The sequence below is a fragment of the Protomyctophum parallelum genome (genome assembly GCF_964188405.1).
Source record: "Protomyctophum parallelum genome assembly, chromosome: 20".
Lineage (NCBI taxonomy): Eukaryota > Metazoa > Chordata > Actinopteri > Myctophiformes > Myctophidae > Protomyctophum > Protomyctophum parallelum.
In genome coordinates, this window is record NC_139718.1 from 29,768,607 (window position 1) to 29,782,628 (window position 14,022).

General features: G+C 42.1%; 1 protein-coding gene across 7 annotated transcripts in view; it reads left to right on the forward strand.

Annotated features, from left to right (window-relative positions):
- Positions 1-13,636, forward strand: part of dctn1b (dynactin 1b) — a 49,993-nt gene extending 36,357 nt beyond the window's left edge. For 5 of the 7 annotated variants that reach the window (XM_083792151.1, XM_083792154.1, XM_083792152.1 and 2 more), the window contains 17 exons: positions 426-617; positions 1,074-1,190; positions 1,962-2,114; positions 2,862-3,022; positions 3,900-4,068; positions 4,149-4,217; positions 4,928-5,140; positions 5,559-5,720; positions 6,003-6,134; positions 6,650-6,778; positions 7,095-7,237; positions 8,033-8,202; positions 9,140-9,267; positions 10,127-10,313; positions 10,564-10,637; positions 10,964-11,053; positions 11,615-13,636. In XM_083792151.1, the coding sequence (XP_083648277.1) occupies positions 426-617; positions 1,074-1,190; positions 1,962-2,114; positions 2,862-3,022; positions 3,900-4,068; positions 4,149-4,217; positions 4,928-5,140; positions 5,559-5,720; positions 6,003-6,134; positions 6,650-6,778; positions 7,095-7,237; positions 8,033-8,202; positions 9,140-9,267; positions 10,127-10,313; positions 10,564-10,637; positions 10,964-11,053; positions 11,615-11,752 (2,427 nt within the window). In that variant the 3' untranslated portion in view covers positions 11,753-13,636. The remainder of the gene's footprint in view (positions 1-425; positions 618-1,073; positions 1,191-1,961; positions 2,115-2,861; positions 3,023-3,899; positions 4,069-4,148; positions 4,218-4,927; positions 5,141-5,558; positions 5,721-6,002; positions 6,135-6,649; positions 6,779-7,094; positions 7,238-8,032; positions 8,203-9,139; positions 9,268-10,126; positions 10,314-10,563; positions 10,638-10,963; positions 11,054-11,614) is intronic. The other 2 variants (XM_083792153.1, XM_083792156.1) reach the window with 1 other exon arrangement.
- The last annotated feature ends 386 nt before the right edge of the window (positions 13,637-14,022 follow it).

The window sequence follows — 14,022 nt, forward strand, 5'->3', positions numbered from 1 at the left end:
AAACTTACATTTTCTACCTATGAATCAAACCCTGGGCCAACATTTCTACTATTACTTATTCCTGCAGAGGCTAAATTGCGTTTGGACCCATTTAACCAGCACTCGGGTGCCACGGTGGTAAAGTAGCTGCCCACCACCATGGTGCATCCCACTTTGTCGAGTGTATACGAACACAATTGGCCCGTGTTCGAGGGAGGGAAGCCGGGTGGGGATGGTCAAATTTGTCACTATATGTACTTCTACGGCCTGGGGCGGATTGTGTGGGGAGGATTCATATGGCATAACAACTAAATTGGGGAGAAAAAAGGGGTATAATATTGCATTTGGTGTCTACCAAGGACTGGTAGAAACCAACTACAACCACCACAGTAGTTGTAGTTATACTGTATATATCCTAACCCAATCCTGTGTTTTTGTTGTGTTAGGAAGCCATTAATGAGATGAACGATGAGCTGCAGGAGAATGCCAGGGAGACAGAGCTGGAGCTCAGAGAGATGTTGGACCTGGGTGCAGGACGGATCAGAGAGGCTGAGAAACGCGTGGAAGCTGCCCAGGAAACTGTGGCCGACTACCAACAGACCATCCAGAAGTACCGCGAACTCACCGCTCATCTGCAGGTATAGCCAAAAACAACTTTTTACAGCATGGCTGTGTCCCAATTCTTGCTATTGACAATCTCAGTTGACTTTGGGTGTCTTTAGCATTTATGGTTCTTATTCTTGATGAACATTTGCTATCACCTGTGAATGTTCTGTGAGAGCTCTTGATTTCTATCAAGTTATTTCATTTTCTTAATTAACCTTATAAAAGGGACACAATAAATTATATAGATTATGCAAATGCAAATGCAAAAAACCCCACCTAAATCTACTTTCAAAAGGTTTTATAAACAAACAAAAATGGAACTATACAGTATAAATTCAATGGCAGAAAAGCTCAACAAGCAAGACAACGGCTCTCCAAAACTCTGAATGTCTTCCTACACGGTGTGTTGTCGTTTAATGGTACAGGAGATGAACAGAATGAAACTCAGAATGTCTTCCTACACGGTGTGTTGTCGTTTAATGCTACAGGAGATGAACAGAGAGCTGACCAGCCAACAGGAAGCTTCAGCAGAGCTTCAGCAGCAGCCCCCTGCAGAGATGTTTGACTTCAAGATCAAGTTTGCTGAGACAAAGGCCTACGCCAAGGTCAGTCCTGAGGATGGATGGTACAATCTACTGAAGTGTAGTGGGGGGGGGGGGGGGGTGGGGGGAGTACGATGTTGAGGTATTTATACTTTATTGGAGTATTTCTAATTTTCTGTACTTTTTTACTCTCAGAGGCAAAAATAAAATGTTACTCCACTACAATTATATGAAAACTTTAGTTACTCGTTATACTTTGTAGATGTCGATTATTGTTCCAAAACAGACCTCTAGAACCGTACTGGTCCCGGAGCTCATTTATTGCTAAAATCACAGTGGTATACCTATTAGCCATGTGTGTCAGTCACCTCCTGCTGAACCCGCCTCAGCTGTGGTGTTGTGCTCTCTGCTCTGTGTTGCAGACAGACACACAGTATGTGAGAACAGACTATATGGATTTGGGAGCGTAATTACAACATATATGTCTCATTTCAAAACCGAAGGTTAAAGACATTAATATAAAAATAATAATAAACAGCTGGTTGACACTATTTATGAGACCTATGTCAACTGATCCGATCCATGCCCGAGAGACAAGTCAATATTTTGGCCCTGAACCGGCTCGGTTCTCGGTTCGGGGCTAGGATCTTCGGTTCCTTGCGGACCACTACTACCCTATTGCTTGTAGATCTGCTATTTTTCAAAATATATTTTATACGTACATAATGCATTTGTAAACTTGTGCAGTATTGATACTTTAACTTTTTTTTTTAAGAAAGAAAAAGTACTTTTCAGACTACTGGTTGTCATTCACATGGGTGTGTGTCCCCTCAGGCCATAGAAATGGAGCTGAGGAAGATGGAGGTTGGCCAGGCGAACAGACAGGTGTCTCTGCTGACCTCCTTCATGCCAGAGTCCTTCCTGCGACATGGAGGAGACCATGACTGCATCCTGGTGCTGCTGCTTCTGCCCAGACTCATCTGTAAGGTAAAGTCTGTACTAAAGTTTAGTTTGTGTGTGTGTGTGTGTGTGTGTGTGTGTGTGTGTGTGTGTGTGTGGGTGTGTGGGTGTGTGGGTGTGTGGGTGCGTGTGCCATTGGCATCGAGGCAACCCTAGCACAGAGGCAGCATGGTTGGCCATCTCATCCAGATGGCTGGCTGCCGTTTGCCCCATTGAGTGCTTTATGGACAGTTCCTGTCAGCCAGCAGGAAGCCAGGTGGTCCAAAACTGCTGAAACAGACTCTAAAAAGGTGCAACAGTCAGCTGCAGCAAGTTGGCCACTCTGGTGTTCTTTATGCCACGATGGGGTCACACACCTCGAGGAGAAACGCCCCCATCAAAGGACGGTGTGGCGCCAGCAAAGACCCCTTCATGCTGATCCTACATCTCAGCCTCCTGTTCTAGGCCTCACATGTCCTAACTGTGACAGGATACAGTATGTGGTTCCATAATAGGACTTCATAGTCATCTACAGTGGCCTCGTCGTCAGCGAATAACTGACAAACTCATCACAGCGCAAGGAAGCTATGTCATGTTTGACATCGATGGACTGCCAGAAGGAGAGAAGTGTGTGTGTGTGCGTGCACAGTGGGGGAGTCTGTTCTAGTGTGTTAGCCTGTGTAGTGTGTACCCAATAAAAAAAATCCCCAGTGTTAATTTATCCATCTGAAGCGTTGTACTTACATAGTGTAGACTTTCAGAATGAAGTGAACATGTGTATCTGTCCCTCCTCAGGCTGAGCTGATCAGCAAGCAGGCCCAGGAGAAGTTTGACCTGAATGAGAGCTGTGCGGAGCGGACAGGACTGAAGGGTGCTGCGGGCGAACAGCTGAGCTTTGCTGGTGGCCTGGTCTACTCTCTCTGCCTGCTGCAGGCCACACTCCATAAATATGAACAGTATGTACACTCTAAAATACTTCAAAGACTAAGACTGTGCAAATGGAACACGTTTTTACACTCTTTGGAGTCGAACAAACACTAATGCTTTTGCTGTGTACTACTGTGCTTTCAGTAGAGCTAAAAGAGGTATGCCATTGCATGAAACTGATTATCATTCCTCTACTTTAGGCAGCATGAATGCAGTTTAGTCTTGTGACTTATTTCTTTACACAGGATTTATAATTTTCTCCGCTGCATTTTTATCATGTTTTGGTTGTTTTGTTTTTTGTTGAGTTTGAACTTGTCCTTCAGTATGTATGCATTTGTACTTATTGTGAACAACTTTGTAATTATAACTACTGTATGCTATATATGGTAAATACAACTACGGTATGATAATTATGTTTATTTTGGGATCCACATATTGGCGTGGCTCCAATATGGATCTAAGACGTAGAATTTGCGCAAGATTTCAGCAGGATCGCAGCACTTTAGGCTTCATTAAAAATATATTAAAGTGAAATTTATATATATTAAAAAAAAGTATAAAACTTATATATATGGTACGGGTAGCGTGCGTACTAAGATTTGGTGCTGATTGGTCCAGCCACTCCAGTGGTTAGCGTGATTAGCTGAATACGTTTTACTATTACTATTATGGTAACATCAAGTTCATTAATCTGACTATTCAAATCTGTTCCCTGGGGAATAATTGTAAGTCCAAGATGTATACTCAATCTGTGTGTGTGTGTGTGTGTGTGTGTGTGTGTGTGTGTGTGTGTGTGTGTGTGCGTGTGTGCGTGTGTGTGTGTGTGTGTGTGTGTGTGTGTGTGTGTGTGTGTGTGTGTGTGTGTGTGTGTGTGTGTGTGTGCGCGCGTGTGCGTGTGCGTGTCAGGGCTCTGGGCCAGTGCAGTGTGGAGGTGTATAAGAGGATTGGGTCTCTGTACCCTGAGATGAGCGTTCATGAACGCTCCCTGGACTTCCTCATTGACCTGCTGCACAAAGACCAGCTGGATGAGACCGTTAACGTGGAGCCTCTCACCAAGGCCATCAAATATTATCAGGTAAGTACTCACTCTATATGTAGTCATATACAAAGCACACTTACTGTAAGTGTGTGTTAATATTATTGTTACTGTTTTAGCACCTGTACAGTATCCACCTGGTAGACCAGAATGAAGACTGCACCATGCAGCTGGCAGACCACATCAGAGTAAGTACTCATGTTACTACAGTACATGAATACATCATAATACAGAGAAATGTGCTTCCTTCATGCTCATTGATGGAATAGTCAATGGTTAAGAGACAGAGGTTTTCAATGTGGGCCAATCCTCATCCTCCATGCTGTTGACACCTAACCTTTCCTGCAGTCTGTCTCAATAAATAAAATAAAAATGCTACCCACCTTTCCTTAAAAAAATAAGTTTTAGTTCTACTGAGGGTTTCCTTAGAGCAGTGGTTTTCAACCAGTGGTCCAGGGACCACCCGTGGTCCTTGAGGGGGTTCCAGGTGGTCCCCAGCTAAATGATGGTGTTGGTAACCAAATGGAGTGGACCCTTATAGATTTTACTGATGAGAGCGTATATTCGTATAATGAAAGTATGAAACCATTATACGAGTTAAGTTATTGTTAACATCTGCATTACAAAATGTACAAGAGGTTTCAATTCTGAGGTTACAATTAGGGAATGTAGAAGAATTGTTATTCTGATCAACGTTTGGAACTGTGGCGGAAATCGTATCCAGCGACGAAACAAAATATTAAAAGTTTTAGGTCTGAGAGGCTAATCAAATGGTGGTCCGTGGCTCACATGCCAAAAACAAATAACTGTCCCTGATATGGAAAAGGTTGCATATACCACTGCCTTAGACTAGAGGAACTGTTCGCTCAGCAGTATCTTTGCCTCGTTCCCCGTGCAGTTCACCCAGAGTGCCTTGGACTGCATGGCCGTGGAGGTGAGCCGCCTGCGGGCGTTCCTGCACACGGGTCAGGAGAAGGCCGACCTGGCTGTCCTGCTGAAGGACCTGGAGACGTCCTGTAGTGACATCAGACAGTTCTGTAAGAAGATCCGCCGCCGTATGCCGGGTACGGACGTGCCCGGCATCCCAGCAGCGCTCAACTATGGGCCGCAGGTATCTCCAGCTATTTATTTTTTGTTAGTAGTTTTTTTTAGTTGGCTAACTAAATGCCCACTCTTAATTAACCCATTTTGACCTGAGATCAGATTCTAAAAATGTCTTCTACATCCTGACAGTTTTTCAGTTTTCTGTCGTTCTTTCGATTTTTCAAAAATAGCAGATCTACAAGCTCGTGGCGCACCGCTCGTGGCACGCCGCTCGTGGCACGCCACTCAGTGGCGCGCTATGAGCTTGTAGATCTGCTACTTTTCAATAGCTAAAGCATACATAATACACAAATTTGAGAAGGACACTATCCTCTCTGAACCCATTGTACAAGGGTGATGGTGATGATGGAAACAATGCTGTTTGATGCCGCTAAGTGACATTGTGACGATGACTGATCCTGACGAGGTGTCCCGTCGCTCCCCAGGTGTCGGACACGCTGTCAGACTGCAGGAAGCACCTGACCTGGGTGGTGGCCGTGCTCCAGGAGGTGGCCGCCGCAGGAGCCCAGATGATCGCTCCGCTCGGCGAGCAGGAGGGGCTCTCTGCCCTCAAACTGGAGGACGTTGCGTTCAAGGCGGGAGAACAGGTTAAGATCTCTACTGCGATACCTACAAATAGAATGTCTCTGTCAGTGGCCATGTTTAGCGCCCCTGACACTACAGGGGACAGGAGACATTACAGGGCTGTAATGGAGTATTGTGATTGTTCTTGGTCTCAAGATACGTGCTGCAAATAAAATGAATGGATTTTGTACCCCTCAACCTAATCCCCAAACGAAAGCTGCATGTCATCCAGTACTATATAGCATGTTCCACTGTTCTTCTGTATATTGTACACGTTATCATGTCCACTCATTTATCTGTGCCAGATCTATGGAACGCCGGGTACCAACCCCTATGAGTGCCTGCGACAGTCCTGTGGCTTTGTCATAGCAACCATGAACAAGATGGCCACTGCCATGCAGGAGGGAGAGTATGACTCAGAGAAGCCTCAGAACCAAGTAATTTGAACATGTACTATATATATACAGTACACTACATTCAACAGGTTACTATTGAGGTAGAAGATGTTTGAAATGGTAGTATTGAGACATGCAGTATGTTTATTCAATATTTCAATATGTTTTAGGAATTCAGTTGAGTCACTAATCCAAAGTTACTACCAAAGTATATGGAGTTATACTCAAAAGTTAAAAGTGAACAGTCCCATGACTACAGATGTGTTCAACATGGCTTCCCCTTAATATATACTGACCTGAGTCCTTTAATGTGTCTTTTAAAACTTTTAAAACTTTATACTTAGTATTGTTATTTAAATTTTTACTTATGTGTATTGTGGAGCATCACCCAACGAAAGTTTTTCACAATGCTGTACCTGTACATCTATGTGACAATAAAACACCTTGAACCTTGAGCCTTGAACCTTGAACCTTCAGTTTTGCATCATCTAATTATTGAAGCAGGGGCCTTGTTTTTCACCCCAGTTTTAGATGTTGTTGTTATTGTCATTTCCCAGAACCCACCACCAGTGGAGATGCGTGCAGCGGCTCTGAGAGCAGAGATCACTGACGCAGAGGGTCTTGGTATGAAGCTGGAGGACAGAGAGACCGTCATTAAGGAGCTAAAGAAGTCTCTTAAGATCAAGGTGGGGACAGTCTGTGGTTACAAATAGTGTTTCAATGGAAATGTGTGTTTTAATTAGTTGAATCACCTGACTCACTAGCGTAAGTTCATAAGTGGGACTTGGCTCACACTCACTACACAATCCTGAGCGTTTCCACCCTCAGTGGACTCAGGATTTTGTTATCAGATAAGTGAAGTAAACGTCCCAAAGATATGGAGTCATTGTGATCCCAACGCTACATGCAATCCAGACACTACACATAATAAGTACAGAACTTTGGAAGAGTTGTTTAAAAATGCAGTGTAAACAAATGGAGGTGATTTTGTGTGTTTCCCAGGGAGAGGAGCTGAGTGAGGCCAGCGTGCGCTTGAGTCTGCTGGAGAAGAAGCTGGACAGCTCGTCCAAAGACGCAGATGAACGAGTGGAGAAGATACAGACGCGACTGGATGAGACCCAGACACTGCTCAAGAAGAAAGAGAAGTAGGATATTGTTTCTCAAAACATGCACTTGCATGTGAGCTGTAGTAATTGTAAAGCTGCGTTCAAACCTGAAGATATATTATATTTGTTTCCAGTTGCTTCAATCGCTTCACTTTGGTCGCGCAGGTCAGAGGTGGAGAAGAAAAAGTCCCGTCGCTCCTCGTGTCACGCACCGATTGTCTGTAGACACAGTAATTTAACTTTGGAGTGTAACCAAATGGACCCGCTCGTTCACCCAAGACGGCTCGGTTCAATATATTTAGCATAATTCCTGCTACTATCATTGCTATCATTTATCAGCTAATGATCACGGGCGCCGTGCCCGTTCACGCAACTTCTCGTCTTGACTGACTTTGTATGTAATCACGCCGCTCTAACTATCCAAGTCTGAACACAGCTTAACACACACAGGGCTCCATCTTGCGCCACCCTTATCCCTCTTCCCTAAACTTATTTGCCATTTTTTACTATTTTGAAAATCATGTTAAAATAGTTCAACTAGCCATCTACACGTTGTGAGCTTGTAGATCAGCTATTTGAACTAAAAATGTAAACGTAAAAAATGGCAAATAGGTTTAGGGATAAGGGTTAAGGGGTGGCGCAAGATAAGCACACTCATAAATGACTGAAGGCAAAGGTACGTAATAACCAAATATTAATCCATATACAAGCCGCGACTAGAAGTAAATGCAACACTAGAATATACGCTTTAAAGTAAGTAATTCATTCTTGCCACTGATGGTAGTGATTCAGCATTTTGGACATTGTTCCATAATGGCATCTTTTTTTCTTAAGGGAGTTTGAGGAGACCATGGATGCTCTGCAGGCCGACATCGACCAACTGGAATCGGAGAAGGCGGAGCTGAAGCTGCGCATCAACAGCCAATCAAAGATGACCATCGACGGGCTGAGAGGAACATCCCCATCAGGCATAGCTTCCATTGTAGGGATGTCGGGAAGTGAGGGTAGGTTAATCTCTGATATTCATCATTGTATTGTCTTACATACAGCACAAAAACTTAGTTTAAAATACTTAAAACAGTGACCTTTGTATGTTTTCTTTTTTTTTTGTTGCTTCATTTTGAAACAAAATACTTTAAACTTAGTTATGTGGTGAAAGATAATGTCAGACCCAGGTGCTGATTAAACCCCTATGTGAACAACTTCTGATTCCCTCACCGTCTCCTATAATCTCTTCTTTCCTTTCCTTTCTGTCTCTGCACCTCCTTATAATTTACAGAAGAACAAAAAGGTACCTGCACACTGACTGAAGTCATGCTGGCTTCTGTCTCTGACCCTGCATGTTGAAGTTGTCTATTCTTTTAAATCGGATTACCTCAAATTCTAACCAAGTGTGTTTTGTTCTTGCATGCTTTGACCCAAATATTCTCAATACTTAAAGGACCACTTTTCAACCTATCTTCATATAATAGGTTCTCATTCATAATCCTGATAAAATGGCACAAATCTGTCCATCAGTGACATCATCGTTAGGCAGATGTTTTTTTTAAACAAGATTTATTTTTACAAAAATGTTTAGATTTTTTATTATCGCATTTCACCTTTTCAGGACTAGAAAGCCTGCAGTTTCTATTAGCTTGGATTCCCCATCGATGATGTCGCTGGTGGACGGGTTTCTGAACTGCCAACAGCCCTCCTATGAGACAGAAAAAAATTGGCACATTTTATCATGATTATTAATGAGGACCTATTATATGAAGAATTGACGATGGGTTGAAAAGTGTCTTTTAATGCTTAATTCCTAGATGTATTGTACACTGGATTTTGCTTGAACAAACTAATGTCAACACGGACTGTTTTTGCATAGCCCAAAAGGCATTATTTCTGTTTTTCAGTGTTTTTCCAGGTCTTGTGCTGATAACTAATGTCTTATCCCCACAGCAGGCATCGTCCAAGGTATGGGTACAGGATCAGGGGTGCAGGTGATAGACTCTCCACTGCTGACTCAGCAGATTGAGGCTCAGAGACTCTGCATCAAACAACTGAAGAATGAGAACAACAGGCTCAAGGTGAGTCAATGTCTTTCACTTGTCTTCTTTGTTTAACCTTTATTTAACCAGACTGGTTATTAAGAACAATTTTGGTCTTAATAAACGTTCTTTCACCCGAAATTTGTGTGTTCCATAGTGATCCTGTAAAATGTGTTTGTACAGTGCCTGCAAGCAGCCTCTGCTCTCTCCTCTCTCACACAACAATACATGAACTACTACCAAAAAAACTACCCAAACTGACAATAATTATTCCCCGGAAAGGGGCAAAGATTTGAGTGTCTACCTGGGAGTTATGTTTTCATCACTCTGCCGATCAGAGCTGGAGCTCATAGATACTGTACCTACTGAAGAGTCATTATGTCCCACTCCCAGGAGCTGATTGTAACCTTTCCCAGTAAAGATAAAAGCTAGATGTTAGTGGGTGTCAGTGGAGTTTTGGTACAATGGGAGAAGGGGCTTAAGTGTATCGAGGACAGAGTGCTACCTAACCAGAAGCCAAGGTATTTGTAAACTGTATCTACCTCAAGCTTTGAGCTGTTGTAGGCGTTTAATACAAGCTTTAGTATTCTGAATTCTGCTTGTGACTTTAAAACAAATATGCTGGTTGGGCCAACTGAGCACAGGACTGTTTCAGCATGTATAAGAAGTGGAAGCACTGGTACTGGCTGTAGTTTCAAGTTTCAGGTGTATATAACATGAATGTTGCTAAATAGCCATTCCAACTTAATTGCTTACTAATTAGGGCCTGAGCATGTTTCCAAATTACTAATTGCTGTGGCAACAAATATGACACAGAATTAATTTTAAGTGTTCTAATGCAGATTAATATTCATGTAGCAATATCATGATTTGTTCTGTTCTATTCTCCATCCTGAAGGCGGAGAAGATGCGTGCCCAGCTGGCCTCTCTGCCCCCCCTCCATGTGCCCAAGCTGCCCTCCAAAGATGGAGGCCGACCAGAGGTGGTCTCCAGTGCTCTGTACCGTAAGACTGACCAGCTGCTGGAGACGCTGCTGCAGATGAGCGCTAACGTCAAAGTGGTGGACATCACCGGGAAGTCTCCAGGTACTCGTTGTGGAACATGTTGGTGTTTTAGAAAGGACCGTACAGGAAAGTGTTGTATGGGAGAAATCAGAGGTGCATTCAGGCTGCTGTAGGTTCAGCAAATGCAAAAATCTGGGAAAGTCTGGGATTTTTTGACTGTGTATTTGATTTTGTATAACATACATACATACAGTAGATACAAAGACATATCCAGTCACATTTAAACTCATAGTTCACTTTGCAAATCCATCTGATTTGTTTTGATTTGCAGTTTCTCCCAGTGCCCAGCTGCTAGAACAGACTGCTAGACTACAGTCCCTCAGTGACACACTGGACAGACTGAAGGTACGCATGCACACACAGCAAATGAACATTAATGTGTGTAGCACAGAGAGACGAGACTGGCCATGCCTGCACCTAGAGATGTGGTTTATCACCCACTGAGAAAAAAAGAAGAAAAGAAAACGTGGTGCACACCATAGACTCCGCCCACTCCACTGAGTGAACGCTTCAGGATGGAGGTTTCAGTGATCAGGCTAAGAAAGTAGAGGAACATTTTAAACAACTTTAGAGGGTCTGTCTTTTTGTCACTTCTGTTTATTCAAGGAGAGTTTTAGCCTTATTGTATAGAAAAATAAAATGGCTTTTCTTTTATTGCACCTCATTGTCAGGATGAGGTAGCGGAGCACGTTGTCAACCAGCAGCCAGGAGCTCGTGTCTCATCGGACTTTGCCACATTTCCCTCAAACGCCTTCGTAAAGGTAAGAGCATGAAGCCAACGCTGAATTTCTATCAACAGACACTTGAAGGTGAATTTTCTGATGTGAGAAGATGGCCGATGTATGCCCAGTTACGTCAAACACGTTCCGTGTCATTGGGCATACATTCCTAACCTGACTCCGCAAGATGGAAGACGCCATGTTTCACAACCGATTTCCATCTGGAGTCACTGTAGCTGTAGCCCAATCGCTGAAGAAGGCGGGCCCTTGTGAAATGAGGGGCGGTCTTACCATTATACATCATCATACATCATCTCATGAACAACTGAATTTATGTGATGGGTTAGCCGATTTGTTCGTCTACATATGACCTAATTTCTCCTTTCATTGTCAATGGCAAATATGAGACGTGTGGGGACAAAAGCTAAATGGAGGAGCTAGCGCCCCTCAAATATAGCTAAATTGACCACACCACACCATACCACACCAAGATTCTACACCAAGATATTACTGTTAATACTTCACATTATTGACAGATTAACATTGGCTGCATTCTATGCTTAAACTTGCCTTTATAACTCGGCCTCCTCTTCCTCTCCCCAGGCGAAGGAGGAGAAACATGGGGACACAGTGTTGGTGGGTCGGGTTATGGTCCCGTGTCCCCGGGGTCAGGAGCAGGTCCACCGGTTGGTTCTGTCCCAGTCCCAGCTCCAAAGAGTGCACAGTCTCCTGCGGAGCTAGACGCCCTGCCTGCAGCCCCTCCTTCCTGCTTCCACTCCAAACTTCTCCCCTCCTCCATTTATGGCTTCCACTCCAGGGCCGAACAGGGCTTCACTAGTCTACTGTAACACTGTCATCACTGTTGGTAGGTGAAACGGTAGGTTTTTATCAGTCAGTTGTCACTAGAATAAGTGGGTTTACACATTTAGTCATTATGCCAATTCCACAGAGGATTGGGTTTTCACTCTTATGAATTTAGACGTTCAACTCTAAATGGAATAAAAAGAAAGGAATACGACTGAACACATCACAAACATATCAGAGAACAGAATGCAGATTCAGAATGTATACCTTTATCTACATGACCACATGTTACAGTACAGAACTATCTACAATATTTTCAATTACTTTTTTGGTGCAAATAGAATGTCAAATTAAAAGATTTGGTCCTGGAGTGGATGGCATACTATGCTACTATGGATTATCCACCCCCCCCCCCCCCCCCCCTTGTTTATATGCTCCACAGCTACTGCTGTTGATGCCACAAGCGATGTGACTGTGTCTTAAGTATAATGTGTGTTATTATTTTATAATGTCCCATTTTATAAACTTGACAGTAAAAGGGAAAGAATATTGGTGAGATTTATTTCACCCAGAAATAATGGTTACTTATTTTACTGTGGTATGCTAACTGAACAAAATCCTCAAGGCACCTGAACAGGCCTTTGGACTGCACAGAAAGAGAAATATTATTCAATAATTTCGGTGGATTTGTTTTGTTAACTTTTTGCTATTACAGATTCTATCATGTTTTATTTAAACAGCTTGAAATTACTTTGGAAGTCGGTTGTCATTCAATTATTTAGTATTTATTACATAAAGTAAAAAATGCCAGTAAGTTATTATTACTGTCCACTTTTACATGCTTAGTATGAACCATCCTACCAGTTGTGTAGGTAATGTTACTATTTAAGACACCTCAGAAATATATTGAATTGTTATTAATTATGTTTGGTAAGAGACTCCTTTTACTGTGTAGAATTAACTTGTTTCTTTAGCCTTAAAACATGCAGAGAGCCTTGTGGTAAAGACTTGTCACCTGCCTTAATTGTTTGCTTTTCCATATATTTGTAGACCTCAAAGCAAAACAACATCTTTGCCAAAAAAATCCTTGCTTGACATCACCACATTTTTTAAAGGATTTGTATTATTTTGTATTATTATTTTATTAAACTATACTTTAATGCATCATTAAAACTATTTATTCATGTTTACACAGTATTGTAGTACCACAATATTTTCCTGTTTTAGAATTTCTTATACAATATACTGTATGTTAGGGTTGGGTTGTTTATTTCCCAAATGTAATCTACAACATTATTTAAAATAAACCAACAATCAAGCTAAACATGTTTTAATTACAATGAATGAGTAACATAACCCACTGTTATTGAAATTCAGTTATATTTACATTTTGTGAGTTTAGGCTTATTGTCCTAAATGGTTATAATCCCACTTTGCAGTCAGTTTGTGTGAACTTTTTGTATCCATTGTTCATGATACTCAAATGGTAATCAATTAAGCAATCTTCTGTTCTATTCAACAGTATTTTTTTATAGTTTGTTACATACTCATATTACTGTAATCCTTATACAATATGTTTCATCATTACTACCCACCCAACCCTGCACCTACAGTAATGCGTTGACAACTACAATTAGAGGAAAGCTATACAGACTTTGCACATTTTTGTTTTCCCTTATTTGGATGAAATCTGTTCTCTGGAAAGAAGCAATTTAGGGATTAATTTCTGCAACCTGCGTTATCTGTCTTGGTCTTTCCCAGTGTCGCTTCCTGCTCTTGCACCAATGTAAAACCACTGATTAATAAAAGACATTAAGGCTAGTTTCTGTGTCAGTCCTCGGATTTCTGTCTTTTCCTGTCAAGGTTTCCCTCAAGTTGTCCAGGTGCCCAGTTATCCTACCCCTAGTTGCCCAGTTGTCCCACTGAGAATTACTACTGAGAATAAAATGTACTGAGGTCAAAGGTAATCGACCAAGGTGCCAGAAAAACTACAACCCTGTTTAAATGTACATTTAAATATGTATTTAAATACGCATTTAAATGCACATTTAAATGTGCATTTAAATGTATTTCAAGCTGCTTTTCCCAAAGATCTATTTCATGAACCATCATGAATGAGGGGGTGGACCTTGATGATGTCACTCACTGACGTAGTAAAGGTAAACAAGTGATAGTGTACAATGGTGTGCAAAATGCTTTAAAAAGTT